Source organism: Etheostoma spectabile, chromosome 14 (genome assembly GCF_008692095.1).
Source record: "Etheostoma spectabile isolate EspeVRDwgs_2016 chromosome 14, UIUC_Espe_1.0, whole genome shotgun sequence".
Lineage (NCBI taxonomy): Eukaryota > Metazoa > Chordata > Actinopteri > Perciformes > Percidae > Etheostoma > Etheostoma spectabile.
Window position 1 is genome coordinate 21,332,436 of NC_045746.1, and position 25,228 is coordinate 21,357,663.

Consider the following 25,228-nt stretch of genomic DNA (forward strand, 5'->3'; position numbering starts at 1 on the left):
ATAACCCTTTTAATTTCTACTAATGTTGGCTAAATTAGTCTTGGAATGCTTTAGATAATCAGATTACGAGCCCGTTCCTCCTGCATGAAGTATATATACGACAAAGTATTTCAGATGTGTGCCTTCTAAAGAAACTGATAAAGTACTTTTTATAAAGTTAGTCTACATCCAGGGTACAAGCGGCCGAAATGGGTTTCCTCAGGAGGGGGGGCTGGCGTCTCCCTTAGAGATAGGGTGAGAAGCTCAGTCATCCGAGAGGAGCTCGGAGTAGAGCCGCTGCTCCTTCGCGTCAAAAGGAGCCTGTTGAGGTGGTTCGGGCATCTGGTAAGGATGCCTCCTGGGCGCCTCCCTAGGGAGGTGTTCCAGGCACGTCCAGCTGGGAGGAGGCCTCGGGGAGGACCCAGGACTAGGTGGAGAGATTATATCTCCAACCTGAACCTGGGAACGCCTCGGGATCCCCCAGTCGGAGCTGGTTGATGTGGCTCGGGAAAGGGAAGTTTGGGGTCCCCTACTGGAGCTTCTGTCCCCGCGACCCGATACCGGATAAGCGGTCGAAGATGGATGGATGGAGTCTACATCCACAACGTTCCACTTCCAAGATTGTTCCGTTGCCAACCTGCAACGGATTTCACTCTTTTCAGCCAGATGTCCCTTACCTTCCTCTTCCTTTGTGTTGGCGTTCTAACCTCCGGAGGATTTCTGAGGACTATGGTTACCTGGTCCTCAGATCTCTGCATGGTAAATCCAGACAACTAGCTAGACTATCTGTCCAATCTGAGTTCTCTGTTGCACGACTAAAACAAGTTTTCAACGTACTCATGTTCCACCAAAACAAGTTCCTTCCCGGGGCTGTTTTGCAGCGGCACTGTTGCTCTGTCTGGCGCTTAGCACCGCCCAAGATGATTATGATTGGTTTAAAGAAATGCCAATAAGCCTCAGCACGTTTTTCTCCCATCCCGGAATGCTGTGTAGCCAGATCCTCCTCCACAGTGCTGTGGAGAAAGGTCTCGTAAAGCAAGATTGAATTGAAAATTAAACATTGAGCACACAAATAAAAACATAATCCCTTGTAGTCATTTTGATTTTCTTTGTGGTCATTTAGTATCTCTTTGTAGTCATTTTATAGTCACTTTGTTGTCATTTTGTGTCTCTTTGTTGTCATCTTGCATCTCTAAGTGGTCATTTTGCATCTCTTTGTTTTTTTTTGCATCTCTAAGTGGTTATTTTGTGTCTCTTTGTTGTTGTTTTCCATCTCTAAGTGGTTATTTTGTATGTCTTTGTTGTTTTTTGCATCTCTAAGTGGTCATTTTGTGTCTCTTTGTTGTCATTTTACATCTCTAAGTGGTCATTTTGTGTCTCTTTGTTGTCATTTTACATCTCTAAGTGGTCATTTTGTGTCTCTTTGTTGTCATTTTACATCTCTAAGTGGTCATTTTGCATCTCTGTTGTTTTTTGCATCTCTAAGTGGTCATTTTGCATCTCTTTGTTTTTTTGCATCTCTAAGTGGTTATTTTGTGTCTCTTTGTTGTTTTTGCATCTCTAAGTGGTCATTTTGTGTTTCTTTGTTTTTTTTTGCATCTCTACGTGGTTATTTTGTGTCTCTTTGTTGTTGTTTTGCATCTCTAAGTGGTTATTTTGTGTCTCTTTGTTGTTGTTTTGCATCTCTAAGTGGTCATTTTGCATCTCTTTGTTTTTTTTTCCATCTCTAAGTGGTCATTCTGTGTTTCTTTGTTGTCATTTTGCATCTCTAAGTGGTTATTTTGTGTCTTTTTGTTGTTTTTGCATCTCTAAGTGGTCATTTAGCATCTCTAAGTGGTCATTTTGTGTCTGTTGTTTTTTTGCATCTCTTTGTTGTTTTTTGCATCTCTAAGTGGTCATTTTGCATCTCTTTATCATTTTGCATCTCTTTGTGGTCATTTTGTATCTCAAAGTGGTCGTTTTGTTTCTCTTTATGGACATTCGGTATCCCTTTGTAGTTGTTTATTGTCTCTTTGTGGTCATTTTGCATGTCTTTGTGGTCATTTTGCATCTTTTTGTGGTCATTTTGTGTCCGTTTTTGTCTGTTGTCTTATGAGGTCATTTCGCATCTCTGTGGTCTTTTTGAATTTCTTTGTTTATACATTTACTTTGTTCCTCCAGCATCTATTTACCACAACATATTTCATATATGTGTATCCAAATTAAACGATAATGCAGTTTTGCAAAATTTAAAATTGAGCACACAAGTCTTTACCTCTCTGCTGTTATAGGTAGTGGTAGAGAGGTTTCTGACCAGATCTTAGCAACTGAGTGACCTATTTCATTCCATAAATATCCCTTATTTATTTATCAACCTTCAAAACCTTTTTCCATGCTCTTCTCTGTCAAGACTGCATCTTTAGGACACACTGATGCGATGACTGTGTTCACAGCCACACTTTGGGCTCTCAGATTGCCAATGGGTCCCTGGAGATGTGCTTTTACGCGAAGCTGCTTTGACTTAAACTGTCAAAGTGAGCTTTTCAAAGACATGTTTCCCATCGCTGCCTATGGTCTGAAATGTCATGTCAATAACCATTATATGAGTCAGTAAGACTATTCTTTTCTGTTTTCCATTTTAAAGCACTAAGCTGATATTGTTTTCTTTCTTGTGACTCCAAATGACTTTGAAGCTAATAGGCTCATTTTCCTGGGATCAATACATTGTCATCCAACCTGTAATGTTTGACAGAACTGTAGATTTCTAGCACTATACCATTTACAGTATACTTTACAGCCTTTGAATAGATGTACATTAGTATGTCTTTTTCATTATTAATAACCAAGTGCTGTAATCCTTTAATTATTTAGCTACCTTTGTACCATTCATGGATTTGTATTTTGTTTAACATGGCATCGGGGCGGCTGTGGCTCAGTGGTAAAGCGGTTGTCTGCCAATCTGAAGGCTGGTGGTTCTGTCAACCTACCATGTCAAAGTGTCTTTGGGCAAAACACTGAACCCCGAGTTGCCTCCGATGCTGCGCCATCGGTGTGTGAATGTGTGTGAGTGTTTATCTGATGAGCAGGTGGCACCTTGTACGGCAGCCTCGGCCACAGTGTATGAATGTGTGTGAATAGAAGATGGTTCCTGTACTATGTAAAAGTGCTTTGAGTAGTCATTAAAGACTAGAAAAGCGCTTTATAAGAACAGTCCATTTACATTGTTAACTTCTCACCCATGCCATGAAGAGAACTTGTGAAGCTTAAAGATGCTCTACACGATGCAATATGGAGAAAATCAAATATCACCATATTTTTGACCAAATACATTGTTATCGATACCGCAACGATATTGTAGTGTTGACTATTGGTGCTTTCACAAAATATTTACACAATGAGGTTTTTGATAAATAATCATCAGTAATGTGGATATAATGACTAAGTGGGTAAATGCAAATATTAGAACAGTTACAACAGTCTGGTAAGTTCAGAAAATGACATCACTTTGCTGTGATGCAGTCTTTAAAACTAGGAAAACTCACCAATTATGCCATATCACGATATCAATATAATATCAATATTTTGCCCAGCTCTAGGTGAAGTTACTTCTTGTAGACGTTCAAAGTATTTTCAAACAAAACAAGACTAGCTTGCCCCTCCCTCCTCCTCATCCCGTCCCCTCCCCCTCCCTTCTGTGCACTAACCTAATTAAATTCACATCATATATTTTCTTGATACCCCCGGGCCATTTGGAGACATCAGTATGTGCATTTACGTAGTGCAGAATTAAGTGTGACTGGTATGTTTGTATCCTCTCCGACAGGTTCTACCAGGTCCGAGCAGGGCTGAAGGTCTCGCCTCGAGTGCCCCACAGGTTGATAGCGACAACACAAGGCAATGCAGGTAAAGTAAGGGGAAGTGGAGTTTACACCACACACACACTCCCACATGATATTTTTAGGCATCACATGGACTTTACCAGTCAGACAACATTATCCTCATCTGCAGATAAGCTCCCTATTTGCTATATTGGTTCTCTGTTGCTGAACCCATGGGCTGATACATATATTGTGCAAATGAAATTTTTTTTAGAGCATGTGTTAAGACTGAAGATTTTTTAACCCTCATGTTGTCCTCGGGTCAAATTGACCTGTTTTTCTATTTCAATGTTCATTTTAATTACCCAAAATAACACGATTGATTCCGCACAACGCTCTTTGGGGTGATTTGGATGGATAATTTTGGAGGGTCTTATTCAATTTTATTGCATTTGAAAAATGAAACTTGAAGTGTTTTTTAAATAGTATTGAGTAAAAGTTGACATATTCCAGTCTGTGATTATCCATCAACACCCATTCCTTTAATTTTAGTCTAAATAATTACTAATTTCTGCTTTTCTAACTCAAACATGAGGTATCATTTTCTATAAATGAGGTTTATTGACCATACATTCCAAAAATAACTGTGTACTAAAGTTAACAAGTTAGTGTTACGTAGTGTTAAATGTCAGAAAAGTGACAAACAGTGAAAAAAGGGACAAAAATGGAAGCAAAACATTGATAAAGTGTCAACAAAATTGTTGATTTGTAATTTTGATGGGAAGACAACACGAGGGTTAAAAGGTATTTACAGGCCAGAACTGATAATCAATCATGGATGGATTATGAGACAATGGGTCCCTGGGCACAGACATGTTCAAGGCCCCCCCCCCCCAACATTGAGCAAGACAAAGCATCTCTTTGTAGTCATTGTGTGTCCCTTTGTGGTCATTTTGCATCTTGCTGTGGTCATTTTCCTTCTCTCTGAAGTTGTATTGCATCTCTTAGTGGTCATTTTGCATTGTTTTGTGGCTATTTTGTTTCTCTTTGTAATATTTTAGCTTTGCTTTGTGGTCATTTGGGGGTTTTGTGTCTCTTTGTAATGCTTTTTGTCTCTTTGTGGTCATGTCTCTTTGAAGTTGTGATGCACATCTTTTTGTAGTCATTTTGCATCGCTCTGGGGTCATTTTTCAATATCTTTGTATTCATTTTGTATTCATTTTGTGTCACTTTGTGGTCTTTTTTGTGTCTGACATTTGTAGTTGTTTTGCATCTCTTTGTAGTCGTGTTGTGTAATTTTGCTGTCATTTTGTTTATTTTTCTTTCTCTTTATGGACATTTTGTGTCTCTTTGTATCTTTCTTTGGTCTCTGCGTGGTCATTTTGGATTGTACAGAACCCCCTGACCACTTGGGCCCCTGGGCCTTTGCCCGCGGGGCCCAAACAGTAATCCATCCCTGTATTCAGTTATGTAGCCAATATGTAATAAATAAGGACAAATACAAGGATATATATCAGACACTATGTATAACACTTTAAAATACAGCAGTTTAAATACATTTAAATTTGACCAGATAAAATGGACAGGTGGTGTTTTTTTCCAGAGATGTTTCTAGGGTGGTGAAAGAAAACTCCTCATTTAAAACCAGAAACGTACAATCAAAAGATATACTCCTCCCGCTACTAGTAGTAATAAATCCTGCTACTGTACTTTGACTCAAATATCCAAATGAATTAAATACTTATCCAATACTATTAAAACTGACTGGCCAACAGTTGATTTAATCAAAGTCATCCTGGGTCTTAAATATTGACAAAGGATGACAGGAGCTTGATCTTGACCATCAGTCTATAAAGTTTACTTTACATCCACAGTGGTCCATGTCCAAAAGGAACGGAGTGTGACAAACAGAATTGTTTCTGTGGTAAAGTACATGGTACTGTAGAGCAGGAAGTGCTCTTTTTCTGTGCCTTTCCTGGAACTAGTAAGCACATCACCCGGATGTGGAATATGAACATGCTCTACAATCTTCTTTGGATTATAGTCGTCTACCAGATTTGTTTCTGTATTTCTGACTGTGAATTGAAAACAGCTTCAATCACTGACATGACAAAGCCCTTTCTTAAAATAAAGCAATCCGCAGATGTGGAGACAGAGGTGCAATGGATGTACCTTGGAATGGACCCTAATTTTTTATTTTTAATGGGGGTAAAAGCCCTTTCATGAACATAACCAAATAGATTGTTGTTTTAACACAGTAAGTTGATCTATTGGTGTGTTCCTACCATTGTCCCAGCTTTCACAGATATGCACCAGAGACAGAGCGTGGCATGTGGGGATTTAAAGGCTTTACCTTGTCTCAGTGATTCAAGACGTTTGGTGGAGTCTTTGGGTTAAAGACTGACTGACGATCTCTGCAGATAATCTTGTTTCTGATTCCAAAACCCAATGGTAGCAAGATGATTCAACTTCTTTTGAAAGTAAATCAATGTCAATTTTCAAACCTAGTGTCATTTTCTTGATACATATTGATCTTAATTTGTTCCATGCGGTCTCGAAATATTTGCCATTTGTTATGCTTAGAGATTGGAGGAAGATTGTTCCTCTTGTCTTATAATGAGGGATTTAAGACTTAAGAAGAGGACAGAGCAGACGTAAAGCTGAATGCTTTTGCAGTGCACCATAAACCTAGCCTGGCTCCGCCCTCCTATGTACTTCTGTTTAATTTTTTTATTTTCCTTCAGTCTCTGAGAGTCTGGTAGGACCAGGCTACCATGAACCACAATAAAACAGCATATCCTTCAAAGACTGCTATGCTCATTTGTGGCCATAACATTTACATTTTAGAAATTTTCACTAAAAGGTCCTTTTGTCAAAGGTTTGTTTCTTAAATAAATACGATGCTGTAGATAACTAACAACAAAATATTCAACCGACGAGGTAAACGGGAATAAAAACAGCACTTTCCTTCATGCTCTGTGCATTTTACATCCATTAATTCCTGAATACAATAACTTGCAGTTGGTTTCTATCATAAAAGATACCTCGCGTCGTGTCCTCCTTTGTATTCATAGGTTGTGACACAGTATTTCTGAACCTACCCAAGTGTAAAATCTGGATCTCTGGCAATGCAGAAAGCTGTATTACTGGCAATACTGATTCACAGTAATAATGGCTATTTTTAGCTTGTCATGACTGGAGCGCTGTGTGTGTGTGTGTGTGTGTGTGTGTGTGTGTGTGTGTGTGTCTGATTTAGATGTACTTGTGAGGATCAATTCCTGACAGTGCAGCCCACTATCCTTGTTAGTACATTTTGGAGTGTGAGGACATTTAGGTCCCCCGTATGATTTCAGGCTCAGTGTCAGGTTATATTAAGGCTTGGACTTTAATTTAAGGCATGTAAAAGGTCTGGCTAAACCACAGATAAATTCAAAGATAGGGGAAAAAAACTCTCTGGTTGTTTGAGTTTCTTTAAAGTGCTCATATTCTGCTCATTTCCAGGTTCATAATTGTATTTAGAGGTTATATCCGAAGAGCTTTAAATGGTTTAATTTTCTACAAACACCATATTTTTGTTGTACTGGACATTGCTGCAGCTCCTCTTTTCACCCCGTGTGTTGAGCTCTCTGTTTTAGCTACAGAGTGAGGCATCTCACTTCTGTCCCATCTTTGTTGGGAGTTGTACATGCTCAGTACCTAGGTAAGGACTACTAGCCAGTCAGAAGCAGAGTATGAGGTTGTGCCATGCTAGCAGCTAGGTGAGCATTACAACGTGTGTTACTACAGTTGAGCTGGTTGGAGCAGTGTTTTTTGTTGGTAAGTCCCTTTGTGGACATTGGGCTTTTTAACTTTGTAAATCTATAGCGTGCACCAAAAAGATATAATACACAATAAAGGAAAGGGAAAAAGCCAACAAGCATAATGTGAGCCCTTTCGACCAATCACAATCATCTTGGGCGGCGCTAAGCTCTGGACGAAATAGTCTCGGGAAGAAACTTGTTTTGGTTGAAGATTTGTACCCCGCAAAAAAAAAGAAAAACACCACATACAATATTAAATGAAGCTAACTGTTTACACAATACATTAACATGAGCTATTTGACAGATGTAATTTAGTTTTTGTTTTTTTAAACTTTTATCCAGGAACATAGTGGCCCACATTTATGAAATGTGCATACGACCTTAAACAGGCATAGGACGGGCGTAAGTCAATTCCTACGCAAAGCTCTGCTTTTATCAATTTTAACGTGAGCGTATAGGCTGCGATAAAATATCCCGTCTGGTCTGAACTATAAGATACATATGTCAAGGATGTATTAATTAAATAAACTTCAGCTGGTGTCCGATTTACTACAGCAACACTGGTGACCGCATCATTGATCTCTTTCCATTCCGCATTCTTTCTACAACCTTCAATAAGACACACGTTACTGCAAAGGAACCTGAGACATCAGGGTTTCAATCTCCACCTCTGGAAAGTGCCACTTCTTAGCTGGATTATTTCTCAACATGTCATAAATAGTAGCGCAGAGGCCTCAAAAACCAAGTATATACTGTATCGGGGCGTGATATTTAAACTCTGATCGTTTCCAGCCGCTGCATTTATCAATGTAGGACCACTCTCACGCTCTGATTGGTGTGATACGAACGTTTCATGAATCCCACGTGAAGCCTGTTAGAGGGTTTCTGCGCTCATATCTGCACTGGTTTCTACGGTAGGTTGATAAATGAGGGCCAGTGAGAATAACACCAGTAGAGAAAACTATTTTCCTTTACAACATTGGATGGAGACAAATCCTGAAGAGTCAAAAATAATAATAGATTGCAATGGGAATGATAACAATAGCAGCCCTTGCTCTCAATAGTCTATTTTTAGGAGTTGAATCCTGCAGGTGCAGATTTGTCAGGTGAGGAAAAGAAGGGAGAGCAAAGTCCAGCTGGTGGTAGGCTTCAGTTAAACTGATTACTGTACATGCTTTAATAGAGTAACATAACAGTCTAATCTACTCATTCATTTTAGCTCATTCTTTGAATTACTCTGCCTGATGTCAAGGAAACTAACCTTGAGTGAGTCAGCACAAGTAAATATCCAGTATGAAAAGATATAATTGAAATTCTTTTCAGCTAAACACCACTTGAATAATTCAATATTTTGTGAAAAACACTTATTTGCTTTCTCCCGGTGTATCAGGAAGCTTATTTCTGAGTAAAGGCTCCAACAAAAACACTGCACACTGCATGCCCAGCACCAAACAGTACAGACACACTTAGCATCGAGCCGGTGAACTTAGAGGAGCATTTAGCTGCTAAAGAGACAGCTATTACCCTCAGGAGTTGGTGTAGACCAAAATAGAGCTAATAGAAGAGTGGATATAGGGCTCATCAGGGTGGCCAGACACCAGTGTTGTATTTGAGTCACCAACTGCGAGTCCATGTCAAGTCTCAAGTGCCCAGTGTCTCAGAGTCCCACTCAGAGTCAACAAAGAAGAGTCCAAGTCGAGTCATAGTCGAGTAACGAGTCTAGAGAATAGCAACTCGAGTCACACTCAAGTAATAATCCAGGACTTGAGTGCTCCAGTAGTCAGAAATGTTATCCAACTTCAGAGTTTGATTGCGTATTTGAGTCACCAACTGCGAGCCCATGTCAAGTCTCAAGTGCCCAGTGTCTCAGAGTCCCACTCAGAGTCCACAAAGAAGAGTCCAATTCGAGTCATAGCCAAGTAACGAGTCTAGAGAATAGCGACTCGAGTCACACTAAAGTAATAATCCAGGACTTGAGTATTCCAGTAGTCAGAAATTTCATCCAACTTCCGAGTTTGATTGCGTAACTCTTCGAGTTAAAGTCCGAGTCATCAGTGTGCCAGTCCATGTCGACTCAGAAGCCATCACTGCCAGAAACATGACTCCAAAAAAAGGAAAATGTTGCCTCATGTCTTAGATGTGTAAACGGGAACAGTTTACCAAAAAAGATCACCATAGAGGTGATCATATTTTAGTAGTTGTTGTGTAGTTGTGTTTGCAGCTTGTGTTTGCCGCCAGACAATGAGTGAATGAAGGTTTTGGTTCAAACTGAAAACAGGATGCATTTAGCCTAGCATAGCATGAAGCCTAGATGCAGGGGGGATAAAAACTAAAAACCTACCTCCCATCTTTATATGGCAAAACATGTTTGAAAGCTGTTTAATCTAAAGCGCTTTATACAACATACCAAGTATTAATATAGCAGCAAAAAAAGTACCTTAAGATATAGTGGAGTAATGGTGTTCTGAGCAGAGAAGGAAGTCATACTCCCTGTGTGTGTTTCAGAAACTCTTCTTCTCTGTTCTTTTGGTAGTTGGGCCAGCTGCACATGCATTTTAGAGCAAATGCTAACGTAAAATGCTAGTGAATGCCATGTGTAGGCAATCCCTGCCCAGACTCTTAATGTTGTTTATAGCCCCTTTACGCCAGTGTATGTCTTTTGTTCAACCCATACATGAACAATTGAAATTGTGTTTATTTTATGGTTTAACACTCTGTAACTACAACAGTCAGGTGAAGTGACGGTGTAACAAAATGCATCTTAAATAAGTCAGCTTTAGAGGTGTTGGTAAGCATATTTTCCCCCACTGGACAGGAGAAAGCTAGCTGTTTTGCACTGCTTGCAGTCTTTATGCTAAACTAAGCAGAGCTTGATTTTAATTAATCTCACACATGGAAAGAAGGCAAATAAGCCTTTCAAAAAATGTTGAACGCTTCTTAAAGATGTACGCCTGTCAACCTAACGTAAGGTAAATCGCATCTTAATTAGATTCACCCTCCGATACATTCTTGCAAACATATCAGTCTGGGGTCCACTAGTCTATACCATGCATGTGTTACAAGCCGATATTTAACCGTTGTCAACTCTATAAACAAAGTCGCATATTCAAATGCTGGTCTACAGCGATGCAGGCTGCTGTATATGTAATCCAATGACTGCAATCCATCAAATTCATATTGTAATTGGAAGGCTGCAGCCCTCCCTTCCCCTCCCGTCCCTTTGCAGCTCCTTTCACAAGGTCATGTATTAAGCCTGTACACCTCCCAGGCAGAATCCTGAGAATAAATGCAGCAGCCAGCTCTCTGCCCAGCCTGCAGGACAAAATACATTCATCATACACATACGCAGGAAATAATCCCTTACTGTGTTCTCTGTGAAAGTGTATGCTTGACATTTCAATTGTCTGAGCCCCTCAGACAAATGAATTGTGTGAGAAGGATTGTGCCAGACACTCAACTGAAGCGTTTAATGACACACACACACACAAAAACAGTGATTTTTTTTTTAATTCAGAATGTGAACAGGGAGACTTGGATTGCTGTTTAAGTTGTCTCCTACTACATGGACTAAGATACTCCCTCACATTAGCATTCTGAAGAATTTTGTGTTTTACGGCTAGGGAGTGACTAGCAGACACACACACACACACTCTCTCACACACACACGTCATATGCAGAGCACCAGTAGCTGTAAGCATATTATTCCCAGCTCAGATTGACTGTGGCTAAAGCTTAAGGGCATTTCAGCAGGTTTTGAAGAGCAAGCTGTGATAACACCTGTGAGAACTGCAGTGTACCCAATATGTGGGTGGGTGTGATGTATTTTTCTTGGTCTAACTCACTGTAAACATGAATGGGAGCCCCAAAAATCCAATATGCCAATATATCGGCCAATATATATATATATATTTATATATATATAAATCTATATATATATACACTACAATAGTTTGGGGTCACTTACAATTTTCCATTCCATTCCATTACAGACAGAATACCAGCTGATCTGAGTGGGGGGGCTGATCTTTAATTCAATATCTACATCATCCATTATCAGCAACCATTCATCCAATGTTCCAAAGGCACATCCTGTTTACTAATCTGATATCATTTTTAAAAACTAACTAAGAAAACATTGGAGAACCCTTTGCAATTATGTAAGCACACAAAGTAATCTCAAAACTGCTGCCCTGGTTAAAAAAACAATGCAACTGATCTCAGCTGGTATTTGTCTATAATGGAGTGCAATGGAAATTTGTAAGTGACCCCAAACTTTTGACCGGTGGTGTAGATAATATATATATATATATATATATATATATATATATATATATATATATATATATAGAGATGATTTTTTATTTGAATAGTGTTACATGTAGTGTCATGTAGAGGAGGTCTACTGACTCAACGGAAACCAATTTCTGTTAGGAAAACAAGGACTGACGATTCATACAGGTGATGATATGGAGAAATGCTAAGTCATGGGCAACTGGAATTGCTTCATATTCTTCCTAAATCATAATGCTGAATCATAATTTTGACTTACTGTCATAATTTGTTTTCATATTAAGTCAAAGTTTTGGATAAGTATTTATTATTTACATTATACATTTGAAGTGAAGAGAGATTTTTTAAATCTTATTTTATAAGTCTGATTTATATATATATATATATGGGCTGCCGTTGACATTAAAATGACAATCATCAGTCACTTTTTAAAGAAGAAATGACACATTCCTCATGTTGAAAATTTGATTTCATAAGCCCCAAAAAAAGTCTGGTGGTAACTTTAAGCATCAAAAAGCTTTATTTCCTGCATTCTGGAAATTCAATATTCAATTTGTGCCTTTTCTGCATGCACATGTCTTTATTCATGCAAATTATTATTATTATGAATGACTTAATCTGCTGTATTGTTCAAAACTTTCTGCAGATTCTAAACATTACTCATGTTTTGGGATGTTTTATTATTATTATTTTTATTTTTTTCTAGAAATAATGCACATCTTAATAACAAATATTTGCTTGCCACAGCATTTAAACTCTTTGACTTCATTACTGCTGCAAGTTTTGATTTTTGGGGGTATTATTTGTCATAGTACGGCTGTTATGTTATGTATTAGACTGCATTAGATTGTACAGGTGCGGCCTTCCCCTTGTATGCAAACAACATTGCTATCAATGTCAAAGCCGAGATCTCAGCAACGCAGCTTTCTTATCAAGGCCTTATCGCTTCGGCCCCCTTGGTACTAAATGTGTTGTTTAATCCATTCTGTAAAACACACCGGCATTCAGAGGGAAAAGAGTGTGTGTGTGTGAGTGTGTGACAATAGTGAGGGCAACTGCAGCAGCTACTCTTTATTGATTTAGTCACTTTGGCCAAACTGAAGGGCCACCCAGCAAAGGAAAGAGGGCATGAAAGCACCTGGGGGAGATCACAAGTCCTTCACAGGTCAATCATTTATGCTGATTCCTGCGCAGTTCACACTCTATAATCCACCTAACTGGTAGGAGCGTAACGATACATCGATGAGGAAACTACTAGAACTGTTGGGTCCTTGTAAATTCTGGAGTGTGGTATAGACCCGCTGAATCTGTAAAGAGTCTTGAGATAACTCTTGTTATGAATTGATACTATCAATAAAATTGAATTGAAAATGTGGATCGATATATATCGATTCAATCCTCAGCGACCCAATATTATCAATACAAAGTGAAAATAGGGATACGTGTTAGAGCTTTATCTATATATATATATATATATATATATACACACAGTATATATAAGAGATATATTGATGGGCCCGATATTATTGGCCGATATTAGGCATTTCCCGAATTGGTATCGGGATTTATAATGGCTGATTAAAAAATAAAATAACAATAATATTTTGTATAATGACAAATAAATTATTCTGATAAATGAATATTTAAAAAAATAAAAATGGTCAATATAAAAAAAAAAGGTCAACCATGACGGATGGTCAACCATGTCATGAGCGTTGGCGTTGCATAGTTTGTCCCCCAGAGGGCGCTCTACTACGTCCCTGTTGGCAACATTGTTGTTGTGTTACTGTTCAAAGGACTTTAAGTTTGTATTTTTATACATTTTATTTATCAGAACTTTATATATTTTGATATTCCTCTGTTCTGACAAGAAAAAAATGATTATCATATTTTTTTAAAAGTGAGAACTCATAAATAACTACAAATAACTAATGTTAGGGAAATCTGTTTATGTTTTGTTACACGTTTCTGGATTTAAAAAAAAATATATATATATATCAGCCAATATATCGTATTTTTAAATATATGTATTATTTACATTATATACAAATATTTGTATCGGTATTGGCCTTCAGAATCCTTTATAGGTCGGGCTCTACTACATGTCCTCATCTTTAAGATGGGCTGTTTTAAAAAAAATTCCCACTTAATAGTTATTCTTTTTATTAAAAATATCAGTTTGTTTTTGTAACTGATTGTGTTAAATGGGCTTATGTGTTGTCTTGTATAGGCCCCTGAATCGAATGGAAATCTCATTGGGGCAGACTTTGTGATATCAGTAAATATTGTATAGTTTTCAAAAGAATCAATATAATATCCTATCGGGATAAAACGCCTGATTTGGATCCCGAAAACACAGACAAACACAAGGTAACAAAAATATTCGTCACATTTGTCAGATTGTGAGGCGACGGTGCTAACACAGAGACACAATTCCTTCCAAATACAATATATACCCAGAGGATATACGCTGTCTCATCCTCCCACACATCTGTCCTCCCGGCTGGAGCTGCTTGATGCTGCTAGTAGCGACAGCGTTGTCAGGAGGAGGCCCACAGAAGGAGGCAGAGTAAGAATGAGACTGAAAAGAGCACAACCTCAGCAGGGGATTTCAGAGACATCTCACGGCATGCAGCTGGACAGCAGGGGAGCCAGGGAGAATGTGTCAGTCGATAGGAGTAATTATGTCGCACACAGAAGTGTTGTAGTGTAGTTGTTGTCGCAACATTTGTGTAAAAAATACTTGACATATTTAAGTTATCTTAACTGAATGGAATTAGTAGTATTAACTCTATTTACCCAAGTTATCTTAACAATAAGTCATTGAGTTACTCGGACACAAATCAACTTTTTTTTTAATGACTGGATTGTTTGAGTTATTAAACTTAAATGATTCAAGGATATTGGTTTCCTCAAACGGTTTGAGTTGAACTAACACGTCAGGTTTGTAGAATGGCAAATGTTGAAAATCAAAAAACACATATCTGTGTCCCCCATGCATCCATTCTTTACGTTATCCTGGGTTAAGCTAAGATGATTGTTCATTACATGCGAGTGTGCATGTCTGATGCTACACCCACTATTTAAGAGGATCTGGGAGAAGGAGGAAGTACCAGTGGACTTAAAAGGAAGGCTACCTGGTCAAGCTCCCCAAGAAAGAAGACCTCAGCAAATGCACTAACTACAGAGGAAGCAAGCTTCCCATTATCTTCAACAGTGTCATCATGGAGCAAACAAAAGAAGCCCTGGAGAATAGATTTTGTGTGGACCAAATTGCAACTCCCAGTATCAGAGTTGAGCAATCATAGAAATAGAACTCTCTGCTCTACATCAACTTGATAGACTACGAGAAGGCGTTATATCTCAGGAAATTGAACAACATGATCACAAACTCCTGCGAAGGGATGAGCTGCATTGTTATCCATGGAGGACAGCTTAATCAAAGTTTCTAAATGAAGAATGGCATCAGTCATGGCTGTTTACTGCCCACTTTCCTCTTCAACTTGGTTATAGATTGGATAATAAAGACCTCCAAAGAAATCAGCTGGCAGACAAAGCTACAGATAACAGACGTAAAAGGACAACCAGGAACTCAATGGTGAAAGTAACAACATTCATTAACAGTTGCCTGTGGCGGGTCGTGAGCATCCACTGGCCAGATCCCATCAGCAACCATAATCTCTGACAGAGAACAGGCCAACAACCAATGGAAGAAGAGATCAAGGAGAGGAGGAGAATATGGGGGGTGGATTGGTAAAGCACTTTGCAAACCAAATACAAGCACCTCCAGGCAGACCCTAGATGGACCAAGAAAGAAAGGGCAGTCCAAGAACATGTGGTGGAGGGACCTCAAGACAGACATCAAGCAGAGCGAGCTGACATGGACAGAGCTGTAAAGACAAGCCCTGGACAGGAGACTCTGTTAAACTGGTGTCAACAGCCTATGCTCCATGAACATGGAGCATAGGCATATACTTTGGATATACTAATTGGACAAACAGAAAGCTAGAAGCGCCATTAAAAGTGCAGGGACACTGGATATCAATTAGAGAAAACATGAGCTGCCACTGCAATACTAATGTAGCTCAGCATAAATTATTTCAGGAAGACCCAACTCTTAATCAATGCTCTCTTCCTAAATCGAATCAGCTGTTGGAGGCATCTTCTTCCTGCTAAACCAATCAGAATCGTACAAGAATTTCAAGGGCCAATCACAGAGTCACAGCCCAGCTTTAAATCTGTTTCTATGCTATCAGATGCTACCCTCCACCCCCCCTTCCACCTCCAGTCATCTACTCCAGCTGACCGGTCCGGAGCCTCCTTCAGTCTGGTATTCGGCGGCTGTGACTCAGTGGTAGAGCGGTTGCCTGCCAATCGGAAGGTTGGTAGTTCGATCACTGGCCCTGCAGTCCCACGTCGAAGTGTCCTTGGGCAAGACACTGGACCCCGAGTTGTCCCCGATGCATCGGAGTGTAAATGTGTGTGAATGTTTATCTGATGAGCAGGTGGCACCTTGTACGGCAGCCTCGGCCACAGTGTATGAATGTGTGTGAATGGTGAATGTTTCCTGTATGATGTAAAAGCGCTTTGAGTAGTCGTTAAGACTAGACAAGCGCTATATAAATACAGCACATTTACATTTATTCGGGCTCCTTTGATGCCACCACCGGTGTCTAGATTCCATCGGGGGGTTATGATGGTTCTCTACCCCATATACGAACTATTAGTAAAACGATGGAGTCTAATCTCCAAAGACTTTGTACATTTTACTGAGCTGTAAAATAAACCTTTTTCATATCCGCAAACATGTCTCTCCTGATTGAAATACACATATTCATAAATCTTAGCACATGTTCCTCGATCTAAATATACCCACTCAGATCCCCCAGTAAACATTTGCAGATGTTATGTAACATATTTGCAAGACTCATTATGCAAATCTGGGTACATATTCGCAAATTGGAGAACATACTGCAAATATCAGGATGCATTTGCCATTTGAAAGGCCTAATTTTATTTCTGGTTATGCAAAACAGTTTATTTCTGAGACAACTCTGTGTCAAACCATTTGACTATTCATTTAGTTTAGTGCCGTAAAAGCTCTGCATTTAATATCATTGCTGACTTTTACAGGAATTCTGTGAGACTGTTGTTGTTTGTGTTAATTGTGCATGTTGTTGTGTCCCACACCAGGAGAATGCAGCTTCAGCTCTGCAGGGGTTCACGACGGCACCGTGTTCAGCCGGATATTTCAGATCCTTTACAGAAATGAGGAGATTACGGTGAATGACTGTATGATCTTCAAAGTCCACCTGCTTTTGGACGGAGAAAGGGTGAGTCATGCTGGTGACATTTCCCACACACACACTTCTAGCTGAGAAAGAAGAATGCCATTGGCTGCTTGCATTTCATCAGTAGCCTGGCGGTAAAATGCACAAAAGCTTATTACAGTAAAGACAGATGTATGATACATGCAGTTGAATTAAATGGCAGTTAATTAATGCAATATATCATCCACGGTTCTCGTCTACACACGTTTCTGGTCCCCACTCCGCCTGTCTCAACCAACAATACTTCTCTTTCATGACAGAGATATTAAAGCCATTTAATTAACGCAGAAATCTGACATTACTGTGTAACTACAGACGATCTTGCGATGGGATCACACCAGTCACGATGCCAAAGTGGGCCAGGGGTGTAAAGTTGGGGGTCCAGTGGCTGATCCCTGACCCCCTGATTTTTTATCTTAACTACACACCAGTGAAGTTGTGGCGCTTATACTTGACGAAATCTCTCCATAGACCGAGATATACATTATATATAGGGTTACACATGGCAAAGTACTAAAATCCACTTCTGTGGTACTTGCCGCTTGTGTCTCCAGGACCACATTTTGCCATGATGAGGTAGGCGCACGGTGTCAAGGCTGGTAATGAAGAAGTCATATAATCATGCTGAATATGGTAAATAATTTGCTTAAAGTAGCGTGAAATGTCTACAAGTGACAGTTTTTTTCATATAAAGTATTGGTAGTAGAAGTAGTATTGGCCGTAGACTTGGACAGACTTGTTCAGAGACTTGTGCTGACTACAGTGATTGTGTGTTAGATTCTGCTATGGGTGAGCAGTTCCTTCCAGAACCATTTTTTTTTTAAATTAGAGAACATAACATTCACAAACAGTTCCAGACAACCCACAGGGACATTGGAACGCGTCAGTTCAAACGAATTTTGACTTAAAATCTGAAAAACACAAGACTAACAGAAAAAAAAAGACTAGACATGCCATTTTTTACTCCGTTCCATCCCGTTGATCACCTCACATCCCATCAGATTTATCTTTTAAGCTTCTGATGGGGGTTTAGACTCTGACCCCCCCAGCCTGAAAACTATTGATTGTTGTGCTGCCCAAACACTGCATCGCCTTTCCCTCAGGGAAGTGCAGAAACTGTAGCAGATATACAGTTAAGCACAAGCATTACAAATTGATAAGTGTGTGAGCTCTTCACAACAGTACAGCACACCGGTACTGAAGAGACTCTTAAAGGAAGAATACTTAACAGCCGACACAGTAGGTGTAAAGGCCCTAGTAATGGTTGGACCTGCAAACAGGGCCAGGTCCTCATCCTTTCCTGGGCGTCCCTAATTGCAGTTATTTCCTTTTGAACCAGAGTTTGAAAAGTTGATGAAATGACTGGCTGTAGTTTGGGCCCCCAAAAGCAAAATAGTGCAAGGGGCTAACCATAACCCTAACTCTAAGGCTGGACCTGACGACCAAACAAATGAAAGAAAATACATTATACTAACTCTTAGCTAGCAAAGGTAATCTCCTTTTTCAAAACAATTCAATCTGAACTATTCCAGACACAAGCTAAGTTTCCATCCACTAGTCAATCGAATTATCTGAAGTTGGGTAAAAAAAACTCATGTGAATAAAGCCGGTGAAAGGGGCTTTCCGTCCAACGGCTTTAAAGTGAATAAAAACCTGTGGTAATGACATTACGTGCTGTGTTGCGATCAAATTGGTTTATCAAATTGATTTGAGACATTTTAAGGTTTGCAAACAAAGTTTTTCTAGAAAAAATTGATCAAGCCGTCTACCAACACATCATCAATATTGCAAAAGTTGTAATAGTGCTTATGTGCCAGCTGATAGCGACATATCATGCTACAATAAGAAAACAACAACGCTATCAACACATCGCTATGACGATGCAGATGCAACTTGGCTTTTATTTTCCCTCTTTATTGAGACATGAGACATGAGACATTGAGGCAAACAGTGTTTACGTGCCTTCCAATTCCTCCGCAGGACGTCCCACGGCTTGTCCTAACCTTTGTTGTCCATTTCTTTCGCGAGTTTCTGATAAATTAAATTCCAAAAGTCTCTCGTCTCCTCGTCCGTCCACTGACATCTGTCTTTGTTGACACCTGCCATGTGTGCCAACAGAGCGGAAATACTGGGCGGAAATTGATTAAAACTTCTTCGTTTTGTGGCGGGTTGGAACAATAAAACAACCTTAAACTTAATCGCAATTCATTATTTATTTGGCAAATAACGTTTCCATCAGCGTTTTTAGCATATGCCGTACATAGATCAATGAACGTATCTCCTTTGAGTCGATATTCGTGAAATTCCATTGAATTTTACCATTTACATAATGCATTTTTCATTCGATATCACTTAATTCGGATAAAAACGCGTGGATGGAATTAATGTGCTTCAATTGACAGACACATGTAAATTGCCGTGTCCCTGACTGCCCATGTTCAGTTGAAATGATCAGGTGTGTAAACCTGCCAGACAATTATTGATGTCTCGTCCTCGTCCATCGTGGGCAAAACCAAATTGATCAGTGGTGACAGCGATGAGACAGGCTCGAGGTTACGATGTGGGGGAGTGGCGATGGCTCCCGCTCGAAGCTAATCATCCATGTGACAGCCATAGCTCAGACATTGACATTACCTTGCGCCATCGCTCAGCTGCTCTGACATATGTCTACGGTACGGATGGCTGGGTTGCTGTGGAAAGATCCCGGCTGCAGTCAGAATGTGGATAATGTGTCTCACATGGCTCTTCTTGGCTCCTAATTTTAGAAGATTTCATTAAACATAGACATGTCATGTGGAGGTGTGGAGACAGAGGAGCTTCAAGGCATATCAGATTTCAGCTGTAAGCTCTCCCGAAGGCTCCCCGCTCATTAACCTTCCGGAGGTTATCTGCCGCTCACAGCTACAGATAGCACAGCCAAAAATAGCCCCTCATTTCCCCTGTGAGCACCCTTATCCTATATGCTTAATCAATCCGAACATCGATATCGGGCAAAACTGCAACGATTTGTATGTTTGCTGTACAATATGAGAGTACATTTTAGACAAATGGTAAACAGAAAGAGAGGAAGAATATAATAATATAATAATTAGCAACACTGCACCTAAGTCTTTAAAAGACTCCACTTGTGGCACTGCCTTTGTACTTCACCCAAACCTTTTGTTTTTCCAATTCAAAGAGGTGCTCTGTACTTCCACACACCATGGCATTCTATGGCTCTTTCAACATAAGAGTAATGCATAAAACTAAACAAATAAATAATGTATCCTTTAGTAGTCCCACAAGGGGAAATTACAATTTCCACTCTGTTGTTAGGCCTGAATTACACACACATGCTCAGTACCTATACATGCATTAAATGGAGAGATGTCAGAGAGGGGGGGCTGCCCATGGAAGCTCAAGAGCACCTTGGCAGTGCCGAGGAGATGAACTGGCATCTCTCCAGCTACCAGTCCACCACCATACTTTGGTCCATTTGGTCGACTTGAACCGGCAACCCTCCGGTTCCCCACCCAACTCCCTACGGACTGAGCTACTGCCACCCCCAATGATAATAATAATAATAATAATAATAATAATAATAATAATAATATAATTCAGTTTGAGCTACATCTGATTCAAATAAAGGCAGGATAACAGGTTGTGGATGACACGGTGAATAATTAAAAAAAACTAAATCAGAATTGCAAACAAGGTCGGTCACATTAATTTCTATGCCAAATAGCTAAATTCATTCACATCATATGTATAGTGTAAATGTCCATCATATGTCACACGGATATGTTGCTCACTTGGTCACTTTCCTGTTTCATGTCATAAATAGTCAAGTCCAATTTCGTAAATGTTTCATGTCATAAATAGTCACGTCCAATTTCGTAAATGTTTCATGTTATAAATAGTCAAGCCCGATTTCGGAAATCCTGGAATCCAAGTCAGTATTGGGCGAGTCCAAGTCGAGTCACAAGTCCAGTGAATAGGCAGGTTGGAGTACTCCATCACTGACAGAAACATTTTAACATGTATTGTGTTTGCCTATACAGCCCTGTAATTCCATGAATTTACGTCCATATTGGAAGATTCCACACCTCTTGATTTACATCCAATGCCAATGTTCAGTGCCAATGCAGAAAGAAGTGTCGCCCCTAAATTAGCAAGGCAGAGAACATGAGAGTGGAGGACACAGAGAGCTGGTCTAAAATAGGCAAAGTCTCCTTTTAAACATTTTGCAGATTTCCTTAGCAGAAATGATTTGTTCTCTTAGCATCTCTATTTGCTGTCTCATGTTGAAGACTAACAAATAATAAATGTACAAACTGGCATTCAAGATAAAACAGCAGTAGAGCTTGTCTTATTTCAATGACAACTGGACGATTGTGTCATGTTTCCGTGTGGCGTTTCCATTATTTTGTGTGCCCCCTTCCATGTCACCTCTATAATGTTAATGCAGTACCAACACTGCTGTACCTGTGTTGTTTTGCAGGTGGAAGAAGCCTTGAGTGAGGTGGACTTTCAGTTGAAGCTGGATCTGCATTTCACTGACAATGAGCAACAGTAGGTTTTTGAGCAGTTTGGAAATGTGTGTTTGTGTGTATGTGCATGTTAGAGAGAGAGAGAGAGAGAGAGAGAGAGAGAGAGAGAGAGAGAGAGAGAGAGAGATTCTACTTGTTCCAGCTTTTATGCAAGAGTGAGAATGCAAACTAGGCATGAATAAGGGCTATTTTTTCTTTTGGCTCATACCCATATATTTAAGCACCTGATCCCAACTTCTCTGCTAACAATACACAATTACTGTGATTTGTCTGTTTGCTTGGGAGAAGAATAAATAGTTTGCATTAGCATATGGCAAAAAGGCAATGTTTTTGTTGGGGAACTGCTCTCGTGTGAACCAGCAGCTGCACATCAGTGAAGAGGATTTGTGCGCTTAAGCTGTTTATTCCCCATTTTTGTCATACCTGTGTGATTATAGTACTTGTCAACACTACACAGGAGTGAGTTATGGAGCCCCTTGTCTATATCATATCATGGGCACTGGTTTCCTTTACTCAGGGTCCGCACGCCTTTAGGATATCTAGGTCTCCATTTCAATTCGAGTCAAGATTCAGACCCTTTCTCTCCAACTCAAATTAAGGACAATATATACCTAAGATGACAATGGGGGGGGGGACAGATGGATGATGGAAAACTTGTTGCTATATTGTTTCCTTACGGGAAACAATAAAGCGCACACACCAATGGAAGAGGTTCATAATCATTTTATTTTTTGTTGGCCTTAAATTTAAAGACTATAAATTGTTGTGATGGTTTCCACGATGCCAAACTGAGCCGGAAGTTTATTGACTTTTTCTTCCTCCCAAACCCAATAAAGTTTTGCGAGAGAACACAGTAGAGAGGACAGTATTTCTTTTCTTTTTCTTAGTTTTTTTTAGCTTCCCCATGTCCCCTTAGGGGCTCCGTAAATATATGGCTCAATGAGGATGTTAGATTATTGTAAAGCAGTAGTCCACATTCTCAGACATCTTTTAAAGAGCTGTTGCTTTGAGCTACAGACTCTCCAGAGTCGGAACAGATACATATGGCATTTCTTTGTAATGTGGGAGATAAAACCACTTAATATGCATTTTATTAATCTGTACTCTATGTAGTTTTTTAACAGCACTGTAGCACTGCAATACCGAGTTGAAGTTATTTTTAGTTCTTTTACAGTGTTTTTACATATTGTTACTTAAAAAAAAAAAGTATAATATAAAATTTGATGCTGTCCATTGGTGAGTGTGTATAACTGGAATAGACATTAAACATGGGGAAGGAAGCCTACCAAAACTAGAATTCTGCAGATGATTACTATAGGAGTATGTTTAAGAGTAAGCATTTGTCATTGTGTAATAGTGTAACTTACTGTCACTCTTTGTCCATTCCTCAGGCTGGCAGAGATAGCGACTGTCCCTTTGATCAGCAGTCGGACCCTCAGCCTCCACTTCCACCCGCGGAGAGGCCTCCACCACCACGTCCCTGTCATGTTCGACTACTTCCACCTGTCCGTCATTTCTGTCTCCATACATGCTTCACTGGTTGCCTTACATCAGCCACTAATCAGGTACAGTTCACAGGGGCATTTTGAGGACCATTTGCAGACCTTGAATTCACACAAAGCAGAAAACTCTTTTGGTGTGATTTAAAAAACAGGGATCCAACTGAATGAAACCAAGCCCTGTCCTCCTTTGTAACTATATGACATATCCAGTTTACATCTGTAACAGTGGCAGATTTATTACACAAAATGTAATGTTATTTTTTAAAACAACGGGTCCTCGATGTCAGACATGGACAGACAAAAGCAGTATTTCATTTCTAGCTAACAACTATCTGTTTTGAAAGCTGACAACTATGGCTGGCCATGGGCTGGCAGATTTTAACAACTGTAACTGGCTAGCTAATTAAGCTAACGCCAGCTCCATGAGTTGGTTGAAAGCAACTCTCTGGCTGAACTGTTAATGTTTCCAGCTGACAAACTTCTATTTTAACCTTACCCTGTTTGCTGCTTAGCTAACAGTTATATTTACTTTACTTTTAACAATTCAAGAGAAAAAGGCTTTGAGGATAGAGCCAATAACGTTAACCTAAACTCTGGTAGCATCCAGGACATTCGAAATAAAAGACTTTTACTGTTACGAGCAAAAGTAACCTAGTAAGTTAAATATGTGTGTCACTGCCCGATGTGAGATTTAAACGGTGTACGGCATAAAGTGTCATCCTGAAATTTGCGGAATCCATCAAATCTATGACTGTTTGATTGCTAACGATAGACCAAATGCCTTTCAAGTGACAACCTTTGTTGTGTTTGATTGCTAGCTTGTAGCTAAGCTAGCAGTCATTTAAAAAAATGTCTTAGTAATATATGATTGTTTGATTGCTAACATTAGCTCAAAACACCATTCAAGTGACAACCTTTGCTGTGTTTTATTGCTAAGATGTAGCCAGGGGTTAACAAACTTCATTAAGTACAGAAGTCTCTTGTTAGCATCTTGTAAACTACTTGTATAGACGGTTAAAGAAAGGCTACTTGTCGCAGAGTGATGCATGCGTCAAACTCAAATCTGCACTCAACTCCCTTCGGGCAGTGACAACGTGACGTAACGTACCCTGGAAGTAGTGCTTGTTTAGGTTGTGAGCTAGTTACACAGACACTGACAAGCTTGCGTTCGAGCAGTTAATCACCGTTTAATCCATTCCTTAAGGCTAAAACACAACACCCCCTTTAAAACTCTTTAAATGGTGGGTATCACTCTATAGCCCCATGCACATTGCTTCAACATGGTAAGAAAGCTAAAACTTGATAGGCCCATGGATGAATAATAAAAAGAGCCGACTACTTCCGGTTTAGCGCTCCGCTAACTTGTCCTTTGGCTCTTCTAGACTTTCCAAACGTTAACGGACCGAATGGATCAAATCCTAATAGTGAAACGTGTCTTTTTGCGGGGGTTGTGATGCTCACGTGACAAAAAAAGGAAATTGTAATTCCACTGTTGGAAATTGACTTTAAAGTCTGGCACCAGTGTTGCCAACTCTTTTCCAATGAAAGTAGCTAGCACCAGCTCCAAAAGTTGTTGAGAGAAGCTAAATGAGCTTATTTGCATATTTGTGACATCATTATACAATCCTTTGCATAAAGGCTAGTGGTTGTGTCGGCAAGGTAAATAGAAAGACAAAGAAGCCAAATAATCACAAATTCATTACAGGAATTAATATTACATTATAATTATTAGGAAGGTAGCCTGCCTTTGAAGTAAAAAAGAAATTCCACAAAAATAATCTATAATCTATAGTTGGACAATTGCTATTCATCGGAGGGGTTTAGCTAACAGTCAAATGTAGAATTCTTTTTTTTTTTTAGAGTTTTAGAACTGGCCAAAATTGGAAGATGGAGAGTGAAAACGATAATTGCAAGCCATAACATATCAAGAACAGAAGAAGTCAAGTGAATGAGCTGCTGGCACTTCCTATTTGTCTTGGCAATCACAATTAAGGGTTATCC

At 39.5% G+C, this 25,228-nt stretch overlaps 1 protein-coding gene across 1 annotated transcript in view; it reads left to right on the plus strand.

Moving 5' to 3' along the window:
* Positions 1–25,228, plus strand: part of fam135b (family with sequence similarity 135 member B) — a 68,289-nt gene that overhangs the window by 15,648 nt on the left and 27,413 nt on the right. Inside the window, exons 3-6 of the mRNA XM_032534842.1 lie at positions 3,782–3,861; positions 17,060–17,199; positions 21,677–21,747; positions 23,117–23,290. Of these exons, the coding sequence (XP_032390733.1) occupies positions 3,782–3,861; positions 17,060–17,199; positions 21,677–21,747; positions 23,117–23,290 (465 nt within the window). The remainder of the gene's footprint in view (positions 1–3,781; positions 3,862–17,059; positions 17,200–21,676; positions 21,748–23,116; positions 23,291–25,228) is intronic.